At 46.3% G+C, this 26,615-nt stretch overlaps 1 protein-coding gene across 1 annotated transcript in view; it reads left to right on the top strand.

The window, feature by feature from the left end:
* The first annotated feature begins 952 nt into the window (after positions 1-952).
* Positions 953-26,615, top strand: part of LOC140560770 (anosmin-1) — a 45,328-nt gene continuing 19,665 nt past the window's right edge. The window contains 3 exon segments of the mRNA XM_072685301.1: positions 953-1,189; positions 11,668-11,715; positions 26,205-26,267. Coding sequence (XP_072541402.1) covers positions 974-1,189; positions 11,668-11,715; positions 26,205-26,267 — 327 coding nt within the window. The 5' untranslated portion in view covers positions 953-973.

The raw sequence follows: 26,615 nt of genomic DNA, 5'->3' as shown, positions 1-26,615 counted from the left end.
AAACCCTCGCTCTTTTTTGACTTCCCTTTACAGCGACCAGCGTTGTTAACATTGTCTTACATCTCGCAAAAAAACAGCAGTGAAGGTCTGGGAGTTTGTAAGGTCAGGTTTCTGTCCAGACTACCAAAACAAGAGTCGCTCCACGAGCTCGGGCCAAAGGGTCATGGTAATTTCACCGTTTTTCCACCCCGCTAATAAAAATCCAGCTCAAGACCAGTTTCTGCGGGTAGCTGGGTGGATTCTGGTGGTCTAAACTTTTCTTTGGTCTTTGGTCATTGGTCAAGTTGGTTGAGAAGCTGGTCATCCAGGAGAGAATATACCCTGCTGGTTGACCAGACCAGCACTGCGAGTCATTAATTTGAGTTTAATGGACTAGGTGGTCCATCAGCTTGACCAACCCAACCAAGTGCTTCATAGCGGTTCACTGGATTGGTCATGCTGGTCAACCAGCATGGTCATGGTGCTTATGCAGGTCGGTCATGTGGTCAACTATTTTGGATATGCTGGATTACCAACATGTTCATGATGGTTCATAGTTGGTTCATGGTTCATTTGATCAAAATGGTCATGCAGGTCATGTATCTCCAACCAGTTTGACCAAGCTGACCAACCGTTTTAACCAATTTACCAATATGACCAACATGTCTACCAACAAAAGCCGGTTTCATCTGGATTAAAACCCAGACTAGTCTAAACTGAGCCCCACTTTAAACCGGGTTGAGTATCAGGCCTCGTCACTGGCTGTAATGTACAGAGCCGTGACCGCTGTCCGACATTACCTCAGGAGGGGACGGCAAAGCGCGCTAAAAGCACCCCGCGCGAACTCAGCTACCTGCCACGCGAGCCCCTCCTCCCACTGCGCTGCAGCTCGCGCTGCTGTGGCCCCGCCCCCCGCGCTCTCGCGTGCCGGGACCGTCAAAACTTTCCCCCTCAGTTTGCGCGGAGAGGCGCGAGCGAAGCGGAGCGGAGCGCAATGATGCCAACGAGGAGCGCGAGCAGCGCGAGGAGCGCGAGGAGCGCGAGCAGCCTGGCCGCGTGCGTGTGGATTATTACGGCGGCGCTGTGGGGCGCGAGCGCGGGGAGGCGCGAGGACACGGCGTTGGCGGGCAGCGTGAACCGTGCGCGCTGCGCCTCGCGCTGCCTCAGTCTGCACATCACCCGCATTTCGGCGTTTTTTAAGCATTTCCAGGTAGATTTGAACATTTTCAGCCACATTTCTGAGGGAAAGTCCGGCTCGAGCTGCCTGCCTGAGCCGCGGGGTTAGTCGGTAGCGGAGAGGAAAGCGAGGTTGCGGGGATTTGGCTGAGGGGTCAGGTGCTGGCTGCAGGGGGGCTCCAAGACCGAAGACCCGGGACTCAGTGCTCAGGAGCCATGGCTGTTTATGCCATTTTACTGAGGGAACAGCACTGAAGGTTTGCAGGGAGGAGTTCATAAGAAGGATAAAGAAAGTACCGGTCAGATGTTTGGACCCACCTGGCTGAACGTACTTTCATCATCTAACGAGGTTTTGTTTTAAAGACAGTCTGAACTGGTTCAGATTCATGAAATTCAGGTTAATGAAATGTGTTCCTGTGGTAAATATCAGAGAAGTTGATTCCTAATGTCTTAAAAAGGTTGTTGGAGAGATGCTGTAGAAGAACCACCTTTGGTTCCCCAAAGAACCGTGAAAAAGTGTTCAGGTATTGTTTAGGTTCTATGAAAATGTCTGAAAATGAGTTTTTACGAGAGTGAAGAGTTCTCTAGAGAACCACCAATCATAACATAGTAAGGTTCTGTTCAAATCTGAGGAACAAATCTGGTTCTCTTTTGAGCTCAATAACAGAAGAAGCTCTCTGAAGAACCTCAATTGAAAGGTTTTTTAAGGAGAACCGTGAGGTGAATAATATGCTCCGTTTTTTACGTTTGACATGAACTTCTGTTCAAGCCATGCCTGCTGGTTCCTCATGGACGTCTAGAGCGTGTCAAGCTTCATCAAAGGGTTCTACTGAATGATCTACAGTAGAACACTGCTTCACATGTGTTATCTTATAGGAGTTCTTCTTTTTTGTGAAAAATGTTAAAAATAATGAAAACCCCTCCCTCCCCTCATCAGTAGAGGTGTCCATAGTTTTGACCGGTAGCTGAGGCGTATCTCTGTTAGCGTTATTGTAATAGTATAAACCGAAGCATTAAGCTGATGGCCGGATTTACTGGGTGTTAGTGGGGGATAGTCATCTGGGCATGAAGTTCATGTTTAAATGTGGGTGAAGAAGACAAACGCGGGTCAGAAACGCCTAATTAGGGTTTACGAGCTGTGCAGATGTGTGTTGTCAACAGTGTGTGTTCACACCAGGCGAAGGGCTGTAAAGGAATTAGCCCACTTGTCCCTTCTACACCTCGCTGCACACACTGTTCCCCCGCCGGACGTCAGTGAAGGCCCCTGCAATAGAGCTGGCGTTCTCTTCGGGTTCTTTTGGCGTTAGGTTACCCTGTCTGAACCATTAGCATGGGGCTGCTGGGGCGGCTGGCTTTCTTTGACCACACAGTGTGTTGATCAGAATCTGATGGACAACCACAGTTCATTAAGGAGGTAAACACACCCAACTTCAGCTTTTTATCTCCCATCCAAACCCACCAGTCTTCTGAGTTTTATATGGAATGATGATGATGATGATGATGATGAAGATGAAGGTAAAATAGTGAATAGAGAATCTGAACTAATGCAGTTCTCTTTAGGGACTACTTTCTGTAGCCGCACTACACCCTGCAGCATGTATCCCTCCACCATTTTAATGATCTGGTTCTAAAAGCAGGTTCTAGAGCCGAACTCTTCTCAGAACTCTGGTAGAACCGTGTCTCAGGCATCAGGCAGCGTCTTCATCACCATTAGGTGAAGAACTTTCTGTGAGGAGCTTTTATTATTAGAGCTTCAGACGTCTGCTTCCCTTCACCTCCACTGTAGATCTCCAGCTCTGATGGGGGAGATTATCTAGAACCGAGCGTTTTTTTGGACCTTCCAGAACATTCTGAATCACATCATCTTAGATAATAGAATGTCATTGCCACGGTGTAGAGATATAGACAATAGATCGCCCACTACTGGCCAATAAAGCCTGACTATTAAGCTGTATATAAATGCCAATGGCCTGATTTAAGGCTCTAATCCTGGCGGGCGTTCCTCGCTAACAAATGAGGACGCTTTGAGATGTTTTATCCCAGAAAAACAGACGTTTGCAACTCCTGACAGCTCATTTTTTCTGTCTCTGGCCGTGGAGGAAGTGCGGGCTGGAGCTGAGATGTACAGGGAGCTTGATAAGGAGCTGGTTGAGCGAGCCGAGAAGCTCCAGGAATAGAAAGCTGTTGTTACTGATGCTCTGCAGAGACTGGTCTGGAGATCTGTTGGCTTGCAGCTCTTTCATGTGGAAATTGGAGGTCTCGTCAGCTGCGAAAACATACAGCCACCCGCCGCCCTGACCTCCTCCCCCCACAAGCTCAGCCACCAAATGCCAATGTCACCCTTCTCAGAGGAACCTCGCTGTCTGTGTATAGCCAGGGTGGTGGGGTCACCTTCCTGCTAAACAGGGCCTTCACCCCCACTGAGAGGCTTTATCGGGCCGCTAGTGTAACGCCAGGCGGATCTGCCTCCTGTAAGGGATCTGATTTCCTCCACCTTCCTGTGTTCGTAGGCTGGGGTACAGCGGACTGCTTTGGCGGAGAGATCCGTGCCCGATGTAGGCAGGAAATGAATCTGATGAGTGGAGAAGATGGGGGGCGAAGTGGAAACACTGCAGAGTTCAGTTTGGATGAAAATGATCATCTACTTGTTATTAAGTGATGTTGCTGAGTAAATCTGTCTTAATCCATTGGCAGGTAATTTTGCCAGTGAAGATTTCTACAAATAGGTTGTATAGAGACCATGGAAGTGTGTCATTCCCTAGCTGGTGTCAGTTCTCTCTTTTATGTCACCCTGTGTTAAACACACACTCAGCTTGTCTAGTCCCTGGAATAGAATAGGACTCTCTGGAGCAGATAAGCATGAACGTATTGGCACCATGCTGCCTTATGCCAGGCGTGGGCATTGATCTGTGGCCCAATACTTTTGTCCATATAGTGTATATGCATTGCTACAGGCTAAGCTAACACTTTTGAACTCCAACTCCAGCACTGTTATAGGACAACACCAGCTCCTCAAACTGGAGCCTAGACCTGCTAAAGCCTCTTAACTCCACACTGAACAGAGATCACTGGTCTGTTTGGGGTGTTTTGGTGAGGGTCAGTCTTGTGAGGTCAGTAGTTAGTTAGCTTAGCATGTGCGATGTTAGCATTTCACTTTCTTAATGAGCTCGTCGTGTAGAAACTGGATCAAGAGCCAGTGTTGTGAGTGTTGTGTATGTTGTGAACGGAGCGTAATCAGGTGACCACGCAGTGTAAACATTTGGGTAATAAACTCGCTCGTCCTGCGTAGATTTTATTGCCGACCAGATACGCGAGTTTCACCACTGAGGGGACGTGTGCATTTTCTATTACACACGTCCCCCTGATCAGCCATAATGCTGTTTGTTCCCTGTCTGGGTTGACTCGTCTGGAAACTTGGATAAACAGGCCAGAATTGGGTGTGCCCGAACTGATGCCGCAGGTTCCACACAATGATCCAGTCAGGTTTTATCACTGATCATTTTATCTGTTGGAATTTTGGACAGGGTAAAAAAAGACCAGCACAAACCGGTGGTTCACCAGAACCGATCATCAATGCGTGCCGTTGTAAGTGGAGCCAAAATGCTGGATTGTATTTTCTGTGTTATTTCATATTAAACGTCCACATAGCAGTGTATTTATGTACATTCTAACTCACATATGGGTGATCTCTCACCTTCCCACAATAGACAGAGAGGGAACACCCAGCCATAAAGCACTGCGGCCGCTAACGCGAAGTGAAAGGAGGACTGTGTTCCGCGGTGCGTTTGGAAGGCATCCGCCTGAAGTCGGATTATTTATGTGTGGACCTATTAAGCCAAAGGTGTGTCAGAGAGGTCCTGCTGGTCCATTTGGAGTCATAAAATATATGAGATTTTAAATTAAGCCTTTCATTCCTCCCATCTGGCTCTCTGGCGGTTAATGTGCCGGGCCCGAGAGATGCATGTTTTAATCCTGAGGAAAGACAAACATTGGAAAGTAGTCTTGCCATGTCCCCTTGTCTTTGGCCTTTGATATGAAGCAACGTGGGAATGGAGTCGAACCCTGCGGTCGTTAGCGGCTCGTATGTGTAGCGTTTTTCATTAGTTAAGACAGCGCAATGAATGAGGACTTATGTTGCCTGGTTTCACCCTTTACGGATCCAAACATGAGCACTCACACACACACTCACACACACTCCGAAACGTTCTCTGAGGAAAATTCTGGGCAGGCTGCTTAATTTTGTTTTCGTGCCACTGAGAAATGCTGAAGTTGGGAAATTGCGTGTCACTTCTGTAATGAGTTCATATATTACACTTGATTAGCTTTTCCAAAACTGTCTTCTGGCCACTTGGGTGACCACTCGGTCCAGTCAGTAACATTTTTCCTCGTCTTTGGGAGTTATTTACTCCTAGTTTCACATTTCACTCAATTAATAATCAGAAATTTGGAGTTTGGTTTTGCAGATTGCACACATATTGAAATTCTAAATACACTATATGTCCTATATGATGGTAGTGCTCTATCCATTACTTTAGGAGAGTTTTTGGGGATGAGATGGGGTTGTGATCATCCAAATCTAGTAGAAGGCTTTCCTTGGACAGTAGAGGCAGTTCCAGGATAAACTCTTTTGAATACCCTTGATTTCAGAAGAAACACTGAATGATATATAAATATATATATATAAGAATCTGAGACACTCTATGTTGTAGGCGACTGGGTCAGAACGTCTCCAAAACCTCAGGCAGGTCTTGTGCGGTGTTCCCATCTAAGCTTCATTGACACTCATGTAAATCCCACCTCACAACTAACATGACTTAAAGGATCTGCTGCTAACTTCTTAGTGCCAGATACCACAGCAGGACACCTTCAGAGATTGTGAGGACTCCATGCTTTGATGGGTCAGAGCTGATTTGGAGTCACAAGGGGACCTACCCAGTATTAGACAGGTGGTTTTAATGAATTGGCTGATTGGCATATATATATATATATATATATATATAATCCAGTTATTTCATATATAAATCAGTTGTTGATTCAGGGTGGATTAAGTGACCCAGACAGTGGGCATGTTAGTCATGTTTACTACACCAGCCATAACTGTCCGGGTCTTGTCAGGGTGTGCCTCAGCATGTAAAACCCAGAGTGTAATGTATGTAAATGTATGTGGAGGCCTGCAATCCTAACGCCAAACTATGTGGATAATGCGGTGCTGTCATGCTCTGATGGCGTCAAACAGGATTTACTCTGGCGAGGTTTATCTTCAGCCCAGTGTAATAAACATGGACTACGTGAATAGTGAATTACAGCCATACAACAATTCACTTATTGAATTCAGTCTGTTTGTGTCTGCAGGCCAGGAATAGCTGCATTCCTGCAGTAGTTATCAGGAACACAGTGATCACAGTGACGTCAGTGTGAATGTGATTCATCTCTTAGTACTGTGCACAAAATTCCAAATTGAGAGTTACTCATTTACACCCCTGTTAACACCTAAGCCTGGTTGGTTTATGGTTATGTGTGTGGTCACGTAGTTAAACTGATTATATACACCAAAAGGAGTCATATTGTGACTTTAAGACTAAGATATGTAAATAAAGTCTGTTCTGATAGCTTTCCAGGATCATATCAGGTGTCATTCAGAAAGCAGTAGTACTCTCGGCTGAATGGGTAGAGCTAAACTACTGCAGATTGAATGGGCGGGGCTAAACTGCTGTCAGCTGAATGGGTAGAGCTAAACTACTGCAGATTGAATGGGCGGGGCTAAACTGCTGTCGGCTGAATGCGTAGAGCTAAACTACTGCAGATTGAATGGGCGGGGCTAAACTGCTGTCAGCTGAATGCGTAGAGCTAAACTACTGCAGATTGAATGGGCGGGGCTAAACTGCTGTCAGCTGAATGGGTAGAGCTAAACTACTGCAGATTGAATGGGCGGGGCTAAACTGCTGTCGGCTGAATGCGTAGAGCTAAACTACTGCAGATTGAATGGGCGGGGCTAAATTGCTGTCGGCTGAATGCGTAGAGCTAAACTACTGCAGACTGAATGGGCGGGGCTAAACTGCTGTCAGCTGAATGCGTAGAGCTAAACTACTGCAGATTGAATGGGCGGGGCTAAACTGCTGTCAGCTGAATGCGTAGAGCTAAACTACTGCAGATTGAATGGGCGGGGCTAAACTGCTGTCGGCTGAATGGGTGAACAATTCTGACTGAGTAAGTTTCTCTAGAACTGAGCGTTTGATTGGTTGACCGTATTACGCTATCATTAATGCACGGTTTAGTACCGCCTATTTTTTTATCTGTGTCCTAAAAGAAGGTGCAGTTTTGACTTCGCCCTGTTGGAAGCATATGTACAGCATGTGTGGAGTGTGCTCCCATAGCTCTCTGCTCTTTGGCCCATGTCCCAGATGGGACTGTTTGGATTACGGGTGTGCTGCAGAAGGCCTTATCTTAACTACGGCTCAGGCAGGGCTTCACAAACCCCACACACACCGAGTCTAATCAGCCGGCCGCGACGCCTGCCGCAGCCCTGCGTGACCGCGGCTTTGGAATCCCGCTTTACGGCTGTGGACTCCGGCACTTCCAGCCATATCTGCCCCAGGAATGCGGCAGCTGCGGATGCTTGCAGCCTTATGAAACACTGATAAGAGGCTGTTAGCAGGTTGTTGATAGCTGAACACGCCTCGAGTGGTTGGTCTCTTCACTGTTGTTACTGTAAAACACTGGCGCTGATGTCATGTGACATGAGGGACAGTTAATCCTTACTAAGTACTGTGCGGTATGAAGAGCGGTAATCTGCAGGACCTCACCAACACCGCCTGTCAAATTCTGCTGGTTGCGACGGTATTCAAACAGATTCACATGGCAAGACCTTTGACCACGGAAATCATTCATGCTTTTATCAACTCTGGTTTCTTTACAGTGGAGGTGAATGGAAGCAGGCGTTGGTCGCCATGACTACAACAACACAGATATAACCCATATTTTATTTCCTATCCAAACCCGCCAGTGCAGCCACACGAGTCTTCTGAGTTTTATATGGAATGATGATGATGATGATGACGATGATGATGATGATGAAGGTAAAATAGTGAATAGAGAATCTGAACTAATCCAGTTCTCTTTAGGGACTACTTTCTGTAGCTGCACTACACCCTGCAGCATGTATCCCTCCACCATTTTAATGATCTGGTTCTAAAAGCAGGTTCTAGAGCCGAACTCTTCTCAGAACTCTGGTAGAACAGTGTCTCAGGCATCAGGCAGCGTCTTCATCACCATTAGGTGAAGAACTTTAACTTTAGGCATTAAACTCCTCATTCCTCCACCACGGTGAAAGACAGTAATACCAGGTTTGGGTTGTCTGTTTTTGCAGCTGCCAGTTTGGATGAGGCTGGTGATTGTTGGCAGCTGGGGTCTTTCTTTCCATTCTTTATTATAATAAAATATTAGAGTTAAGTGAGTTAAACAACATGATTAGACTGGACGCAATTAGCCAGGACTGAACTGCTGAATAGTCTGCTATAGTGCCATTCAGTATGGTCTGTTTAGTCCAGCACTAGGTGTCCGGACTGTGATCAGCGTTTATTTTTATTTCCAGTTGTCTCGTTGAGCATCGTGCTACACTTTAATTAGAATCATAATTTGGGTGCCTCTTTCCTTAATCTTAGGATGAAGCTTTTGCTGTCTGCACAATGCCGCCATTCTCTCCGTCCACACACAACCAAGCTGCGAGATGAGCTCCCTCCATTTACGGAGCTGAAAGACCTCAATTGATTCTGGGCCGAAAGGTTAAAAGTGGTTCAAAAAGGCCTCTCCCTCCACTTCCAAAGCAGGGGTCGTGGTTGTGCCCTATAATTATCCTGGGGCAGGTCAGTGACACGGCGAGGTCAGTCCTAAAGCAGCTGGGCCGGTATCCCCATTGAGCCGTCCAGTGCTGCAGGGATGGTGTTGTGGCTCAGAGTTAATCTCTGGTCTGGGTTCCTGTCGCCTAATGATGGATGGTCTGGAAAGGTGTCAGAGAACTGCTGTCTGATTCCCTGTCTGTTTCCTAACGCTGGTCTTTGGTGGTTTCACTTCCTTCATGAACAAGGTACTATAAAAACAGTTCTTCTGTGTCTTTCTATTGCAAGGCCAAAGTTCTAGCTTCAGTCTGGTCCACTGGGATACCCATATACGTTAAATATATGTCATTTTTGTGAAAACCCCTTCTGCAAATGCACAATCAGCTTGTCTAGTCCCTGTAGAGAAGAACTGCCAATAGAATAGGACTCTCTGGAGCAGATCAACATCATGAACCTATTGGCACCATGCTGCCTAATAATGCCAGGCGTGGACTAGAGGGCATTAAGCATTAAGCTTTGGAATTATAGTGGCGCTCCATCCAATGGGATGAGTTGTGGATGATGAGGTGGGGTCGTGATCACCCAATATCCTCCAAAATCTAATAGTCTTCTCTCCTGGACAGTAGAGACAGGTGTCCCAGTATTTTTGCTCAATGTTTTGCTCCAGACAAACTTGCAGCACCCAGTGTAATCTGGCATCCTGAGAATCATTGCCGTTAATGGCATGACTTGCTTCTACAATCGTGCAAAGCCAAGGGCCATTTATGGGATGAAGACGTCAGGCCTTTGAGTTGTTTTGACCACGTTTGCGTCTAAGTTGTAATGTCTTCGTCTCAGACGTTGATTGACGACCCAGACGACTCATTTAGTTTCTGCCTCGCTGCCTCTCGGGAGCTCCTTCCCCAAGGCTGAATCAAGCCCAGTCTTCCTCAGTCCTAATGGAATGATATCTTCTTAAAAGGATAGACTGTTCCACTCTCGGCTCTGGCTCGCCTTTGAAGCCGCTTGACCATTATCCTTGACACCGAGAGCACAACACCCGCTGGTACTGGATCGCAAATTAAGTCTTTAATGATAAGTTCTTTCCCAAGGTTTCACTGGGAATTTCCAGTGGATTACATTGTTCCAGAAGCCTTTGAACTTGACATTGAACTTGAGCAGACTTTTTGACTCGTAAAAGTTTGGCCGTGTCCTCGCTGCGCCCGTGTCTGTGTGAGAAAGAAGACAGGGATTTATGTCTGGACAGTGATCATCTCCTGAGCGCTTGTTTGCTATCAGAAGTCCCTTCCTTCTGTGTTGATACTTGGCTTCGTTTTTCCCAAATACAGTTTTGCCGAAGCTCAGGCTGAGGATCAGAGAAGGCCAATAAATCATTATGTCTGTTGTAATAAAAATCTCCAGCACCTCCTCAGCATTTAGCTTGTTAAAATTCCTGTCCGACCACTTCTGTAGCCTCACCTGTTCCTCTTGGATGACTGTCAAATGTATGTGTAATTATAGTCCTATTGAGACTACGCTGACACACTGACGAGGGGGTTGATATTCTAGAGAGTCAGAGGAAGGCCCTACACACAGCTCATGTTAACTTTTATCCTAAGCAAAATAGCTTCTCATAACAGTAGTGGAACCCTTTTGGTGCTATACAGAACCACCTGCCAAGGTGGCCATTAGTAGAACTATCTTTACTCCTTCGTTTACACTAGGCAGGTACTCAAGCTGGCTGATTACATAGGTTGCTCCTTGGCTAAGGACACCAGCAAGTCATCCGTTAGTTAGCTTCTTGCTAATTGCAAAGTGCAGATTTCTTGTCGGTCTACCTGACGTATCTGCCACAACATTTAGGTGACCAAAGTGACCAAGCAATAACAATCTGGACATCAGAGATTGTTTAAACGCTCGCCTGCGTCCAAAGCTGTGTGAACAGTGTGACAGTGGTCTTTTACAGCTGTTGGACGGGCTCTTTGGTATTTACTGTCCTCGTAAGAGTGTAGTTAATCTTTGGCTGAACTGTAGGCAGTGACTTCTCTGTGTACACTGGCGTGACAGTGAGCAGATATCCGCTGGGTTCTGCTGGGCTGCCTCCAGTCCACTGTTCTCATAACTGTGTCCCTTGAATTAATTTGTAATGTGAAGCATCTAATGGTTAACATCATCATACCCAGCATGCAACACTGAGACCCACTTTACAGAACCAGTGACAGAACTCGTTTTATCTGTCTGTTCTCGGATGTTCTTGAGCAAAAGCCAGTGTGGGTTTTCCCACTACATGTTGAAAATGTGAAGATATTTATCATTATCATAAAAATTGTTATTTTAATAGCCAGTATGCTTTTCTGAACATATTGTGAATACTACCAATAGACCACTGAGCAGCTGCATGTTTCACTAAAGAGAGCAGAATTCATTTTGTTAAAATGAATGTAGTGCAGCATAATACTATAATAATAAAAATAATAATAATAATAATAATAATAATAATATACTATAATTAGTAGTAATAACAGTTTTTATTTGGGACAGCTATTGATTTTTTCTTATGTATCATATATTATATATGTATTAAGAGAATGTCTGGTAATATTGCAGTATAGTATTTTTGCCATGTCATCCAACCCTGGCTTTGCTTGCTTGAAAAGATTATTTCCAATATTAAGCCTTTTTCCCTCTTTCTTTCCAGGGCAATGGATCTTTGGTGTGGTGTCAGAATCATAAGCAGTGCTCCAAGGTAAGGATCTTTCCAACCAAGCTGGGAGAAAGTGTGGGAGTCTGTTGGAATAAACAGAGATTGGGAATCTGAACAATTTTGGAATAAACTGGTTACGAGATTGTCCTAAAACTGAAAAGGGGCTTCAGCGTGATAAGATCAATTCTGAAGATAAAATGACTTAACCAACTGATTCGTGTGAATATTCTCAAATCCATGGATAGTGTTTAAATGCTTGTAAAATATATCACATAGACAAATTCAGTTGTTAGTTTAATTACTTTGTCCTGCTTTAGGATTCTGAACGACAGGAATATCACACATCACTGCCTTTATCCTTTAGGTTAGACAAAACATTAATAAGCTCTTACAGATCCAAACTAGGTTCTGAAAAAGCTCACAATCACGCTCACTCTCGCACTTACTCAGGAAAACCACAGCGCATCCAACAAGAACCAAATCCTCGTCCATCTTTTACACAGCAGTCCATTAGTACACACACTCACTCAACCAGTACAGTTACACCAGTGAACAAACACACTCAAGCAGCACCGTTACACCAGTACATACACACATACGACCAGTTTGTTACACCAGTACACACACACACACACACACACACAACCAGTACTTTTACACCAGTAAACACCAATTCAACCAGTCTGTGGGCAGAATGTCCACTAGGGGGCCTGGGGGAGGAGCTTAATGATCCTTCATGTCAATGCATCTCTCTCTTCAGTGAGGGTTAGGTGGCGGGCGTCAGGACTGAAGGCCTTGAGGACGTGAGGTGCGTGAGTGTTGTGGGGTTTTTTGTGCAGTAGCTGAAGCAGAAGCTCTGCAGGGTTTCTCCTATGGGTGTTAAGGTCAGACACATGGCAAACCTCTCACAGCTCTCCATCAGCGCAGCTTTTAGTTGAGTAAACCTCAGGCACACACACACACACACACACACTCATGAACAGGCACAGGACAGTGGGTGTTGATGGCTGGTACTTTGTTCTGACAGCAGTAGTTCTGCTGTGGCAGAGCCCGGCTTGTTTATTTTGACGGTGTTCGTCGCTCGAGGCAGACTGGGGGCTGGAAAATAAACAGAGCGAGAGAACGACAGCTTTCTCTCCAACTCGTGTTGACATTGAGTCACGCCACAATCGTGCCCGTTTGCTTTTCCGCTGCGTGTTTTTTTCCGTCTAATATCGGATCAGCTTGTCCGTGAGATCCTGTTTTCCTACAGGTGACGACAAATTACACTTCACTCACACCTGTCTGTCACTGCAGACGTATATGAGCTCGTCTGAGGCCTTCAGAGAACCTAGTGGAATTTACAAAACACACTACGGGTTGGTCCGAAACCTCTGCCTTGTGTGCTTCCATTCACTGGCCACTTTATTAGAAACACTCTACATTGTTCTTTCACTTAATGGCCACTTTATTAGTACCCCTTACTTGCACTTCCACTCACTAATGGTGCTCTAAAGGATGGTTAACACCTGAGCTACAGTCTCTAACTGAACACCAACAGTGTGAACAGCAAGAGAGGCGTTTCTGATAAAGCGGCCATCTAGCATTATTTATACTATAGGGAGAAAAGTATTCAGACACCTGTTCATTCATTGTTTCTTCTGAAATCAAGGGCATTGTCACACTGTCCTGAATAAGATGAAGCTAATTTGAAGGGGTGCCCATAAACATTTGGACATTCAGTGTATATCTTTAATCTAAGCAGTCTGATCACAGTAGTAGGCTACAGAGATGCTTCTCAGTGTGGAAACGCTGGAAATGGGAGCACCTACTAAATAGCATTTGAAACCCTGCAGCTCTGCCCCGAACAAAGCTCAGTAAACAGGCGCGGAACAGCAGAACCATAATGAATTCCCCTCAGCTCCTTCTGTTTTTTCTCTCAGTCTGAGCTAATGAGGTTGTCAGTGGGCCTTCAAACAGGAGATAAAGTGCGGCTTTAAAGCTAGCCTTCTTTATTTCCCTCATAATACACCAGAGGATGTGCGCTCTGTTCCTTTCTGTAGCTGGTTACCGTCGGTTCCAGCGCTGTCCTCAGCCATTCATCACCGGTTCTTTCTTTCTTTCTTTCTTTCTTTCTTTCTCTGTGTTTGTGAAGGCTCAGTCTGTTTGCTTGTGTACGTCTAGAATTTTCCATTTATGGTCTTCTGCCTGAGTAATTTGGACTGGACGTTTCTGAAGACACCTTGGCCTACACCAGACTGACATCAGCCTTCCCAAACTGGCATCGGGCAGATCCTTCCTTCCATCCTTCCTTATTTCCAGCCATGGAACTTCCCAGGCGGACCGCGAACAGAGAGCGTTTCTTTAATAGTCAAGGAAGTGGCACATTTCAGACTTTGTATTGTGGAAATGGGTTCTACACTGCGTGCTGTCTGTTCAGAGCTGTAGTAATTACTAGGGCAGTACACCAGGTGAACACCCAGCTATGAGAGCCGTTTAACTCAAACTTGAGGAGTACACCTGAAAGTTGGGTTGGTAGTGGAGTCCATTTAGAAGACCACTTCTTCTCGGTGCAGTTGTTTTGGTCCACATCCAAGTATTCACACCTCTCCAAGCGAATTGAGTCCTGAAAAGTACAGATTTGATTTGATTTGGCTTTGTGGGATTAGTATCTGCTGTAAACGGCACTCTCATTTTAATGTGGTTTGGCCTTAACCAGATATAATCCTGATACTCAAGACATATGAAGTGACCAGATGTAAACAAGGCCTTAGCTGTTTGAGCAAAACTTGGATATCCAAGTAAAATAATTTTCCAAGCAGGAAAATATGTTCTTAGCTTGACTGGGAGTCTGTGTGACCAGTGAAACCAGTCATTCTGAATCACTTTTGCTGGTCTGATTGTTTCGATGCTTCGGTTTGTTCTGACAGCGATGACAGATTACACACATACTAATTGAAAGCAGGCCCCAAGAACATGTTCCTCCAGCGGCATCAGTTTAGAGTTATTACTCTGAACCGCTTTGGCTGGAGAGTGTCTTTGGTTCCCTTTAATGTTTAGACGTGTGTTGCCTTAACATAGAGTCAGCAGAACTGAGCGTGGACTTTAAATAGCAGTCACAACAGAGAGCGTCAGGATTGAGGGGTTTGTTCTTCTTTGCGCCGTTAACGACGAGGATTGTTCACCAGTGTGTCTTTGTGTGGCGTTTGGATAGCGATCACCTCGTAATGAGCTGAAGTGTTTGGAAAGATGTTGAAGCATAAAAGGAGATCCAGTTTAAACAGTGTGTCCACTCTTTGTTTTGGGTTACAGTGTGTGTGTGAGTGAGTGTGTGTGTGTGTGTGTGTGTGTGTGTGTGTGTGTGTGTGTGAATAGCTCCGTGGACGCCGCTTAGGCTTTTCTCTTCTCTCAGACTCAGGACAAGTCAAACAGCTCAGCTCAAGTAATGGATTGAGCAAACCCCCGACACCACACACTCACACACACACTGAGAACCACTGCTGATGCAGTTCCTTTCGGCCCTTCATGGGGTCTCGGCTTCGACAAAAGCTGCGCACACACCGGTTAATTATTTAAACAAAGACGGAGTGACCTCGCCAGTCCATCAGCACTTTTGGAAATGAAAGCCCTCACTGTTTTCATTTCCAGTTTGGGGGAAGGTGGTGGTGGCGGCGGTGGTGCTGCTGCTGCTGGAGGGGGGTAATGTTGACCATCTCCTCCAGAGCGTCCTTCGCTGGCTCAACGCGACTCCACTGCCATTAGCATCCAGTTGTTATGGTAATTAACCTCGCTCGCCCGGACTCTGCCTGTCACAGAGAGAGAGGATGTGTTAGCCTTCATTAGCATGCTATAGCCCCAGTGTCGGCCTCCATTCAGGCCCAGCCACGCCAGGAGGCCGGCATGCCAGAGCACCACAATGCTGAGGCCCTTTATCCTGGCTGTTTTGTCATTTTGGTTTCTTTATCTCCACAGCGACCTCCTTCACCAGAGAGAGAAAGCCCTGGCCTTCCCTTCGCCCTGAACGTTTCACAACCTCTGGTGTGTTTGGGTTGGGCTGCTCACATAAACTTTGAGAATTTAGGGTTATCTAAGGGTTATTATTCAGTAATTACATGTAAAAACATGCATCGACTGGTCTAGAGAGACACACCAAAGTGCATGGTCGTCCATGCACTTTGGTAAAATGGTGCGCCTTGTTGCATTTTATATATACTAAATGGACAAAAATATTGGGACACACCTCTTAATCATTGCATTCAGGATGCCACCATTGCAACAAGTCAGCTGGTGAAATCTCCTCCCTCCTAGATCTTCCTCCATCAGCTGTGGGTGGTGTTATTATTGAACAGTGGAAGAGTTTAGGAGGAACAGCTCACAGAGAGCAGCTCAGTGTCCACCGAGTGTCTGTCAGACCACGTAAAGTTACAGAGCGGGGTCAGGGCCGAGTGCTGAGCTCAGAGCAGAGTGCAGAAAAGCCTCCAACTGACTCAGTAACTGCAGCAGAGCTCCAGACCTGCTGTTCTATGGGATTTATTTTAGTGGCAACATTGATGCCAAGCTCTACAAACATTTTGGCTTCTACTGCAGATGAAGGCAATGGGAAACTCAGGTATCCTGTGATTTGCCTTGCAGATAAAGACACTGACACGTTATGGTCACGTTATGCTGATGGACCAAAATTGACATTCTCCATTAGCTTAAAGAATGGACACACATAGCGCTCATTACACAGCAGAACCGAACTATTCCATTCATTTCTGATTAGACTTCTTCGTCCGCAGGAACAGAACATTCCCTTCCCAAGGTCTCACCGCGCTTGCCAAAGAAAAGGCTTTTTCAGTCCAGCAGTGCTGGCTGTGGACGTGCTGTTTTAATTACGTTGAGGAAAGCCATGGCCAGGCGTCCCTTTCTGACGCCGTCTTTTGACTGAGGCCGAGCTATTGAGGGAAGAATCCCTGTTGCAGAACAAACAGTGGAGTTTTTTCTTTTCTGCCTTTCAGCCACACTTATATATCCTGACCCTTTCAGAGTTTCGAAGTGAAGGTGAAAGCGCTCGCCTGAGTACAAGAACAGAGGAATGGAGCCACACTGCCGGCTCCCAAGCGGCTTAGAGTGGCCAATCAACATCCTTCCACGGTGCTTTTTCAGTCAAGGAAGGTCCAGAAAGATTCTAGCAGTGCAGTTTTATTTTTACGTGAGAATGAACAAACAGCACATCGGGAGGAGTGTGAATGTGTATGTGTTGGAGGGCCAAATTCCTTCCTGACTGCCAGTGTTGAGCCGCGTGTCATGCTGATTCTCCACGGCTGCTGTGTGGTCATCGTTTTCCCCTGGATTTGCTGAGAGAAAGGCCAGACGCTGGAGAAGAAGGGAGGGTGTTGGTTTTTATTGGAGGCCCAGGCTCCGGTAGCTGCATCTGCCAGGAAGCACTTCAAAGCCCCTTTTGGTGGACTCTCAAACAGCACCTCACCTAAGGTGAGTGTGAGTGAGACGGCCATCAATTGAGCAGCAAAGAGAACTCTAAATGAGGCGATTCAATAAAGCAGCTCAGACTGAAGGATTAGTGTTGGATGGCAATTGAAAAGTCCTTTTTTGGGTTTTTATTTGACTTTGACCTTTCAGTGCTTTTTTTTCAGACACCCTGACATATGCTCAAAGACGTCAGGAGTGCCTCAGATGCAAAATAGTTAATAGCGCCTAAAGCTTGCATAGATTTGCAAAGTGGTGCTGATTTCAGATACAAATTAGATTGCTTTAATACACCGCTGGGAAACTGCTGAGTCGGCCTGTAGTGATGCAGCGAAAAGAGCTTTTCTCTGTGGGGTATTTCTGTCTTACAGCTGTCATTCAGCATATATAGTCATTCTGTTTTCCTGTACTAGTTTTAGATACAAATTGTATACAGGGCCTAACATACACCCCTGTGGAACCCCTCAAAGGCTCGCACCAGAGATATTTCTCTTCTAGTGGGAATTCAACATGGATACCTTGGAGGTTGTTACTTTGTCTTCAACTAGCATTCAGTTGTATATCTTTATATAACCGAATGTAAAGTTCTCTGAAATCTTACCCTAAATCCTCAACTTTGTAGGTAATCGACTAGGTTTCATTGGTAGGTTACAGATCGGTTATACTCGCTCTGCATACGTAGCGACGTTGTTTTAGTCATTCGTTATTTATTTCTGTTTCTCTTTGACTCTGACATTCAGGTACATGACTGTTCAGTTAGCATTCGCTTTCTTCTCCTCTCTCTACATCCAGGGTGGGACTATTCTTCTTAGCAAGTCAGCGAGTTTCTTTGCTTCCTGATATCTGTGCCATTTGTGGTGGTGCATGTATTCTCCAGTGTAAGTGTGTAAGTATGTATGTGTGTGTTCTGGCCCCTACCCCTCTCCGTATGGCCTGTTTTGTGGTAGTTCCTGCCACCCACCACGGTGAGTAATGAGACAGAAGCTCCATCCCTCCCCCTCCACACTATCACCGCTAACAGCCGTGTCCCCATCACGTCCTCTCCTGCTGGGCCTGACCAACCCACAGACAGAAGCCCCTACCACCCGCCCTCACCACCCACACACACATATAAACACACTCAAACAGGTCATTGTGCATGCTTCAACCACCACATGGCAAACCAGACAAAACCCTCTGGTAGAAATCTCCACCAAGCCGTTAATTCCTTCCACGCCCAAAAATAACATCTCTGCCTTTCTCGCCGCCTGTGCGCTTACATGCACATCTGCAGTCGTAACGAGACACCCGGGCGTGCTGGTTTTGCATTCGGCACAACTGCAGCTCGCCCAATAGGGACATTTCCCCATTATTCACGCTCTAAATTAGCAGCGATTAAGAAACAATCACATTTTGATTTCTTAATCACCATCTGATGTCTTTCTGTGTCAGATAACGACTCCTGCTTTAATTTCTTGGCTGGCACGATGGGCTCGACGTAATCAGAAAAGCTTGCAAAATCCTCTTTAAGTCGTGGCAGGCTCGATCGAAGGCTGTGGGCTTCTCTGCCTCTTACAAGCCAGCTGATGGGAAAGGAATCGACCTGGTTCTTCTTTGGTTTGTCCTCGATTCTTGGGATGAATTTGCATCCAGCTTTGATTCACTTGTTGGGCTTTCTTCAGATGATTAATTGCTGATTCGTTTCAGAACACCCAAATCAATCACTGATTTACTTCACAGTGCTCGTTAACTTGGAAATCCCTGGAATGCACCAAGGCCCAAGGAGCGCTGCAGGTTATCGCAAGCCTCACATTTGTCTGATCAGTCTGTCAGTAGTGTCATAAGAAGCACTAAGACCTCGTCCATCTTCAATCAGGCAGTCATCCGTTCATCCAAGACTAATCCGGCGATAAGTCCTGGTCCAATCCTCTCCGGCCAGCGACCCTGAGCTGTCTGCTAGCTTTGCCGGCCTCCCTGCTGATTAAAACTCTTGGGGAAACTCTTAAGATGATCCACATATACAGTCTCTTCAGGTTTCTTTTTTAATACAGTATTGGAAAAGAAGTGGAGGCCGTTGGTGTCAGGTGCCAGGAAAGGGCCCAAGAAATCACAGGCAGGTATGAAAACAGTGGGCATACTTTTTAATCAGTCAATTCACTGACCTCTTCATAGGCTGTACAGTTACACTCTGTGGCTCCATGTATTGCTGTAGTTTATCACCCCCTCTACCTCTGGTGTCCAAATACTATTGGGGTGGTGGACCTTTTTCAGTATCATTATTTGGTACTTTTTAGGTCAGGACTCAGAAGTATCCAAAACCTGACCTCCAAGGAAGGGCTAGTCTTCAGCTCCAGACTTGTGACACTCCAATCAGTTATCAGTCAGTCACCAATGAGTTACATCAGTAGTTTAGGTAACTACTAGTGATTTGAGATTAAAGGACTGGAAACTGCATTCAAGGTCCAGAGCTGAAGATCAACAGATAGCCTACAGATTCTAGAAAGGTGTTTCAAATAAAGTGGCCGGAGTTAAGTGTTCATCTCATGATGATTGTGAAAGGTACCAACTCTGGAAATCAAAAGATCTGTCCAAATCTCAGGGTTCTATTTCAGAGTCAGTGTAAGGTATACCTTCAGTGTAAGGTATCACCATTAAGATGTTCCCTATTTAAAGTAACATGCTGAAAGTCATGTAGTTCCAGTTCTGTAGACGAGGTAGAGCTGCGGTTTGGGAAAGCTGCCCAGAAAGCTCCTCTCAGCATCGCTCTCTTTACCGGCGTCCATCATCACATGGATACGCTGAGTGTTTCCGTCAGCACCTCTGAAATATTGGCGGGGCCATTAGGGAGGCACTGCGTATACAGTAAATCAGAGACAGGGCCTAGCATGCGCCCCTGTGGAACCCCTCAGAGAGGCCCACTGTTTCCCAAAGTCCCTCTTTAGTGACGCATAGCCCGAGACTTATCACTCATCCGAGGCCTTTCTGACGGCAACATCCTGTCGAAGGGTGGACCGCCGTGAAACCCAAACTAAGCCTGGAGGGACGGCGGAGCGATATCACGTTACAGCATCTGAAACGTTCTCCTCAGACCTTTATTAGCTGTATCCACCAGCATCACCATCAGCCTTCAGGTTTTAGGGCAACTGTGATAGCCGTCGTCAGACGGTGCCCACTTTCCGAAAGAGATACCCAGCCGGAGAATGGCTGCCGTCTAAGCGCAACTTGAAGTGTCATGAAGTATTAACGCGGAGCCCGTATTCCGCTGGAGCGCAGACAAAGCGCACTGCTGCCTTATTCTGTTCGCTCCGCTCATAAATTAACCAGGCTCCTCCGATTGTGGGCCGCATGTATAATTCATGACCACCCGCCTCCCCCCCATCCCTCCCTCTCGCTCTCTATCTCCTGGCGGAGAGATGCCTCCCAGGCCTCTTTGTTGTCGGCTCCTCTGCCTGCATTGAAATCAATAATTAAAGTGATACTCCAAGAATGTCTGTTTGATGCCACCTGCTAGGCTATCATTGCACCATGCAGCAAACAGGTCGTCCTCCTGTAGACAGTGATCCCTTTCTCAGGGAGTAGAGGCTGCTGAGATCGCTTGGTGACAGGCTTTGTGGAGGATGTTGCCGGTTGTTCTCCAACAGAGCGATCTCGCTGATTCAAAGACAGTACGAGAACATTAACTAGGAAGTCCAGAGAGAAACATGTAATGGTTCTCTGGGTTTCCTAATCTTGAAGTTTGCTCCTCTTTTAGGTTCTTCCTGATGTTACTCCTTTTAAGTCTGGGTTCTTATCAGTGGTTCTTGCTCACAGGAGATTCTCCTTTTAAGTCTAAGTTGCTCTTGATGGTTCTTCCTCATGCTCTTAGGGAAGTTCTCTAGTCAAGGCATCTTGTAAGTGCTTTCTTTTTTACACTCTCAGGGAGCGTAAGGGTCTTGCATCGGGGTTCCAGTCAGTTTGGTTCCTGTCCCAGAGATTCTCCTTTTAGTTCTGGTTGCCCACGATGGTTCGTCTACATGCTCTTAGGGAGGTCTTGATGAGTGTCCATGCCTCTCAGCCGTTCTTCCTCATTCTGCTTTAGGATGACTGTTGTGCAGAAGCCATTAAACTGAAGTGAAGTGAATGTGAACAGAGCTGCTGATTCTCAGGCTGCTTTGAAGCTGGACAGGAACTTGAGCCAAAGCAGCGCAGGGCTGGTGATGAGAGATGTGTGTGTGTGTGTGTGTGTGCAGTAACTCAGACATGACTTAATCCACTCACACACTTACATGCACTGGAAAACTTGCGACTGATGCTGTGTACACACACACACACAACATGCTTTTGTGAATACACTGGTTTCCAGTAGTGTTACAGCTCATGCTGGTGATGTAAATAAGCTGCAAAACAAACAATTGAGTAACTGTGAAACATCTACACTCTTCAAAATGAAGGTGCTACAAATGGTTCTTTGAGCAAAGCCATAGAAGAACCACTACTGGTTCCATAAAGAACCATGTTTGTAATAGAGATGTGTGAAGAACCCTTTAGAGGTGTAAAAAAAACATCACTTGATGCAAACGCTCTTCACACTCACACATCTCTATTACAAACATGGCTGGAACATCCCACAAACACCTGGAACACGCCGGGAATATTTCTCCTGCTGGATCGAGGAGCAGCGACTGTGATCCTGCCCGGAGCGTCCGTTTCCGCCCTGTGAGGGTTTTTCTCTCCACTTTTACAGCGGCTCGTTTCAGCTGTTGCCTCTAGACGTGTCTGTGCAGCAGAGCAGAGGGAACTCCTACGAGAACGAAGCGACCAAGTTTCGCTAAAAGTTTCTGAACTGAGCAAAATGCTAGGGAACCCACTTAAAACTCCAGGTGGTTCAGCAAAGCACTAAGGAACTGCCTCCAAAGTTCAGTGGAGATGTAAGGCACCCCCACCAAAGTCCAGATAGTTCTGTGGACAGCTAAGAAACCCACCGAAAGTGCAGATAGTTCAGCAGAACTCAAAAGAAGTAGTTTATTGGAGAGAGGAAACCATCACAGCGTCCAAAGAACTGAGCAGAACACTAACAGATTCCATTTGAAAGTTTCGATAAGTTTCGAGCTTGGGAAACCACCCCAAATCCAGATAATTGAGCAGAACGCTAAGGATCCCACTCCAAAGACCAAATGATCCAGCAAGACGCTACGGAACCCACTCCAAAATCCAGATTCAGTAGAGGCTAAGCAACCCACTTCAAAATTCTGATTATTGAGAAGGACTTCAAGTCCAGAAAATGCAGTGGAGAGCTAAGGAACTCACCATAAAGACCAGATAATACAGCACAGCACTAAAGAACCCACCCCAACGTGAAGAGAATTGAGGAGAACAGTTGCAGGTACTGAGCAGAGAGATGAGGGCGATTCCAGCAGACTACCCAGTCCTCCGCTGGGTAGAGGAATGTGTTGCCAGTTTAGCCGAGAGCTATCTGAATAGGAGAGCTGCTCTGATCCTCAGGCTTATGAGTATGTGCTCTGTGATTTGTAAAGGGGGATTTGAGGCTTTAGTGTGTGTGTGTGTGTGTGTGTGAGGACTAGCGGCAGTTCCTGTAGATGCACCACCAAAGCACAAGACAGCCTGTCAGCTCCTTTCAACAGAACGGCCACCTGTGTTTACTACTGTTCAGAAGAAAGAGAGATACTGCAGACTGCAGCTGCTTCAACTAGCTGTACCATCACACACAGCCTCTGGCCACTTTATTAGATACACCTGCCATGTGCTTCTTAACTGGCCGCTTTACCTTTTACCTTTCAGATGATTTAGAGTGAGGGAATGGATAACCCAAACTGGACCCTCAGAACATAGCTAGCAGGTTTCAGAATTTGAGGGTTCAAGGCGGTCTTGCTGACGAAGGCTAAGTGTTAGGGCCGGCCGTGTAGGCTGACTAGTGCTCCCTGGGCGGCGGGTATCGCCGAGGCTGATTAGCGAGACGTGGTTTGTCATTAGGGGCTGGCAGGCCAGCGTGTGCGGCAGCGTGATTTTTGTCGGATTTACGTTTCCAACATGCGCTCACTCCATTAAAAAAGCAAATAAACATTTCACTGCAAACGGCAGAATAATTGCGGGGCAGCGCTAATGAGCTAATTAAAAACCCATAAACAAGTCAGCCGCCTGACTCAGCCCTTTACATTTCCTTTTTCTCAATATTACTGTTTTATGTGTGGAGGGAGATTTCGATTCAGAGTGTGTGAAAGTTCTGTGATGTGTTTATACTGCTACACTATATGGACAAAAGTATTGGGACACCTGCTTTTTTTCTGAAATCAAGGCTATTAAAGAGCTGATCCTGCTTCTGTTGGAGTAACTGTCTCTACTGTCCAGAGAAGAAGACTTTCTACTAGATTCTGGAGGAGGAGCATTGCTGTGAGGATTTGATTGCATTCTGCAACAAGTGTTAATGTCAAGTTGGAGTGTTAGTGAGGTCAGGTTGTTGAATGACCACCATCCCCAACACCCCCTCCCACCAACATCCCAAAAGTACTGGATGGAGCTCCTCCACCATCATTCCAGAGAACACAGTTCTTCCACTGCTCCACAGCTCCTCAATGCTGGGGGGCTTTATACCCCTCTAGCCCACGCCTGGCATTAGGCAGCATGGAGCCAATAGGGTCATGATGTTGATCTGCACATTTGGACACAGAGTGTATGTAAATGCGTGTTTATTGAGGCGTAATGCATTCTGGCGCTCACAGCTAACAGTTAGAGTTCCAGCTCGAGCTAACTGGAGATGTGACTTCTGTGTGAACCGTTGTGTTAAGCACACCGCGGAGACCCCCGTGCCTTTTCCAATAGCGGCATTGCGCTAAAACACAGAACCGTTCCGCGGATAAACTGTGCTGTGGTGCCTCGGCATAGCTGAGCCATGACCGGATCGAGAGCTAAGTGTGTTCTGGAGCCGATTTAGCACACTTGGGGTTATAGCGTGGTTTGGGACGGTCCCAGCCAGTGCTTAGCTTTTACTGTGCTGCTACGTCTCCCTCCCTCTCTCTCTCATCTCTCTTTCTGAAGGCTCTGTCTCTATCTCTGGAGGTTCTCTAAGTCTTTGATCTGATGGGACTGACCATGCCAGTGATGCTTCGATGGCCTTCGCTGATGGAGAGCCTCTTTAGCTGCGGTAGCGCTAGCGAGCCTCTGTCCGCTGCTCGTGGACTTTCATGTTCTATTGCATTTAGGGCAGAGTGGATCTGATTGGCTGTGGGTGCAGTGTGTCTTCAGAGAGGGAGGAAAGGGAGAGTGAGATTACGTTAATGTGCCTTTCATGTATCTGTTTCACCGCTTGTTCAGGCATGAAGTCATGCTAAACCATCTCCACGTGCTGCACGAAGAGGGAATCCCAGGTGCTCTGAAAGCGGCGTACCGTCCATCTGGCTCTCTTTAAACGTCTTCATAACATCATTATACACAATATGTCCAGATATTTGTGGACACTCCTTCTGAGTGCATTCAGCCACTTTAAGTTGCACCCATTGCTGACTCAGCTTGTCTAGTCCCTGTAGAGAAGGAGATCAACATGAAGCAGTGCCATGGTGTGGGCTAGAGGGGTATAAAGCCCCCCAGCATTGAGGAGCTGTGGAGCAGTGGAAGAACTGTGTTCTCTGGAATGATGGTGGAGGAGCTCCATCCAGTACTTTTGGGATGAGTTGGGGATGATGAGGTGGAGTGGGGTAATGCTCTCGCAATCAAATCCTCACAGCAATTTTCTTCCTCCAGAATCTAGTAGAAAGTCTTCTTCTCTGGACAGTAGAGAACCGTGTGCTGTAGTGTTACAGTATTACATAGTGTGTGTGTGTGTGTGTGTGCCGGGGCAGCTGGATTGGGTTCTACTGCACTAAAAACTGTTACCAGTATCTGTGAGTGTATCTATCAGTGTGTGTCAGGTCCAGCCATGTCAGGCTCAGTGTGTGTGTGTGTGTGTGTGTGTGGGGATCTGTCTGGAGCTTACTTTACCCACTGAAACACAGCCAAAGCGAGGCCCAGACAGCATGCCCTCATCTGTTCCCCGCTCTGTCTGCCTGTTGTCTGAATGTCTGCGTTTGGGCCGAGTGTTTGAAGTGTAAGGGGTTTGTGATGGGGAGCGTCCGGCCTGCCAAGGAACCGATTGCTTGTGTTTTGGACATGGGACGCCCAGACTGTCTTCTGTTCTAAATCCTCCTTTGTAAACGATTAAAGGTTTTTATCCAGAGTGCCAGCCAGTCAGCACTCAGTAGCCAGAGTGCCAATTTCATAACTCAGTAGCCAGTATGTCAGCCAATCAGCATCTATCAACCAGAATGCCAGCCAATCTGCACTCAACAGCCTGAATGCAAGCCAATCAGTAGTCAGAGGCCTGATCTTCAGGCAGATCATTTTTAGCTGTTTAGCCCAATTTACCTCATTCAGTACGTACTTACTCGGAGCGCCCTCTAGTGTTCCTTAGTCACTGTCGGGTAGAAAGGGAGGAGTAGGGTGAGGCAAGCTCCTCATGCTCTGGCTCTGACAGTACGATAAACGTGCATTGTGTAAACCGTACGGTCAGTGAGCTTTAGATGGGGTCAGCACCAGTGCTGTTAGGATTTACAGCGCTTTGGTCAACCCCTCAGCCGAGGTTCTGGATGAAACCCGGATTAGAGAGGGTTCTATTTTGGGCATTTTCTCTAGCTGTGAGACCTAACAGTGTATCTATCTGTCTGGATGACGGTGGTCTGATAAAAGGGTGCGCACTCATCACGTTACTCTGATAGGTTTGATTGGCAGGGATGCACCAATATTGATAATTGATCATTAGCACCTTAAAGCTAAAGCTATTAATTTGACTTTTATGCATTTACAGTTCCTCGACATCTAAACTGAGCTTTTCTGACTATAACTAATCATATCAAGCTGCCTCAAAGACTTTCTCCTTGTGTTCCATCAAAATGTAACGCTTGCTGTCTATGAAGCAGCCTTCCTTCATCCATGAACAGCTGTGACCTCTGTATCGCCTGCTTTCAAGGTCACGGCTCGCCCCGGTTTGTTCAGACAACATAAACCAGACAGAGAAGAACATCGGCCGGTTCGGTATGTGTGTGTGTGTTCATGTCTGTCAATTTCTCTTTCTGCAGTGTCTGGAACCCTGTAAGGCATCATGGGACCTGAAGGAGAACCAATGTCAGGACCTGTGTGAGGTACAGCAGAACTCCTGAGAACTCTCATGTGCCTCTCAGTGATAATTATATAAACATTTTCTCACTGTCGCCAAGAACCTCGTATCTTCACACGAGAATTTTGGTGGAAAGTCAGTGTAAAAAGATTCCAGGTCAGATTTTGGAGCATTTCTATTGGTCCATTCAACAATAAATTCTGAGACAGTATAAAGAACAACTGCAGATTCACATAATATAGAAAAGTGAAGGAAGCAAAATTGATTCATAAGATATATATTTATGTATTTAATGATATTTCTCTCTCTCTCTCATTTCTCTCTCTCTCATTTCTCTCTCTCTCTCTCTCTCTACCTCTCTCTCTCCTCTCTC

This window comes from Salminus brasiliensis, chromosome 8, assembly GCF_030463535.1.
Source record: "Salminus brasiliensis chromosome 8, fSalBra1.hap2, whole genome shotgun sequence".
In the NCBI taxonomy this organism is placed as follows: Eukaryota; Metazoa; Chordata; class Actinopteri; order Characiformes; family Bryconidae; genus Salminus; species Salminus brasiliensis.
The sequence above is the reverse complement of the archived record's forward strand: the minus strand, read 5'-3'. Positions and strand labels throughout refer to the sequence as shown.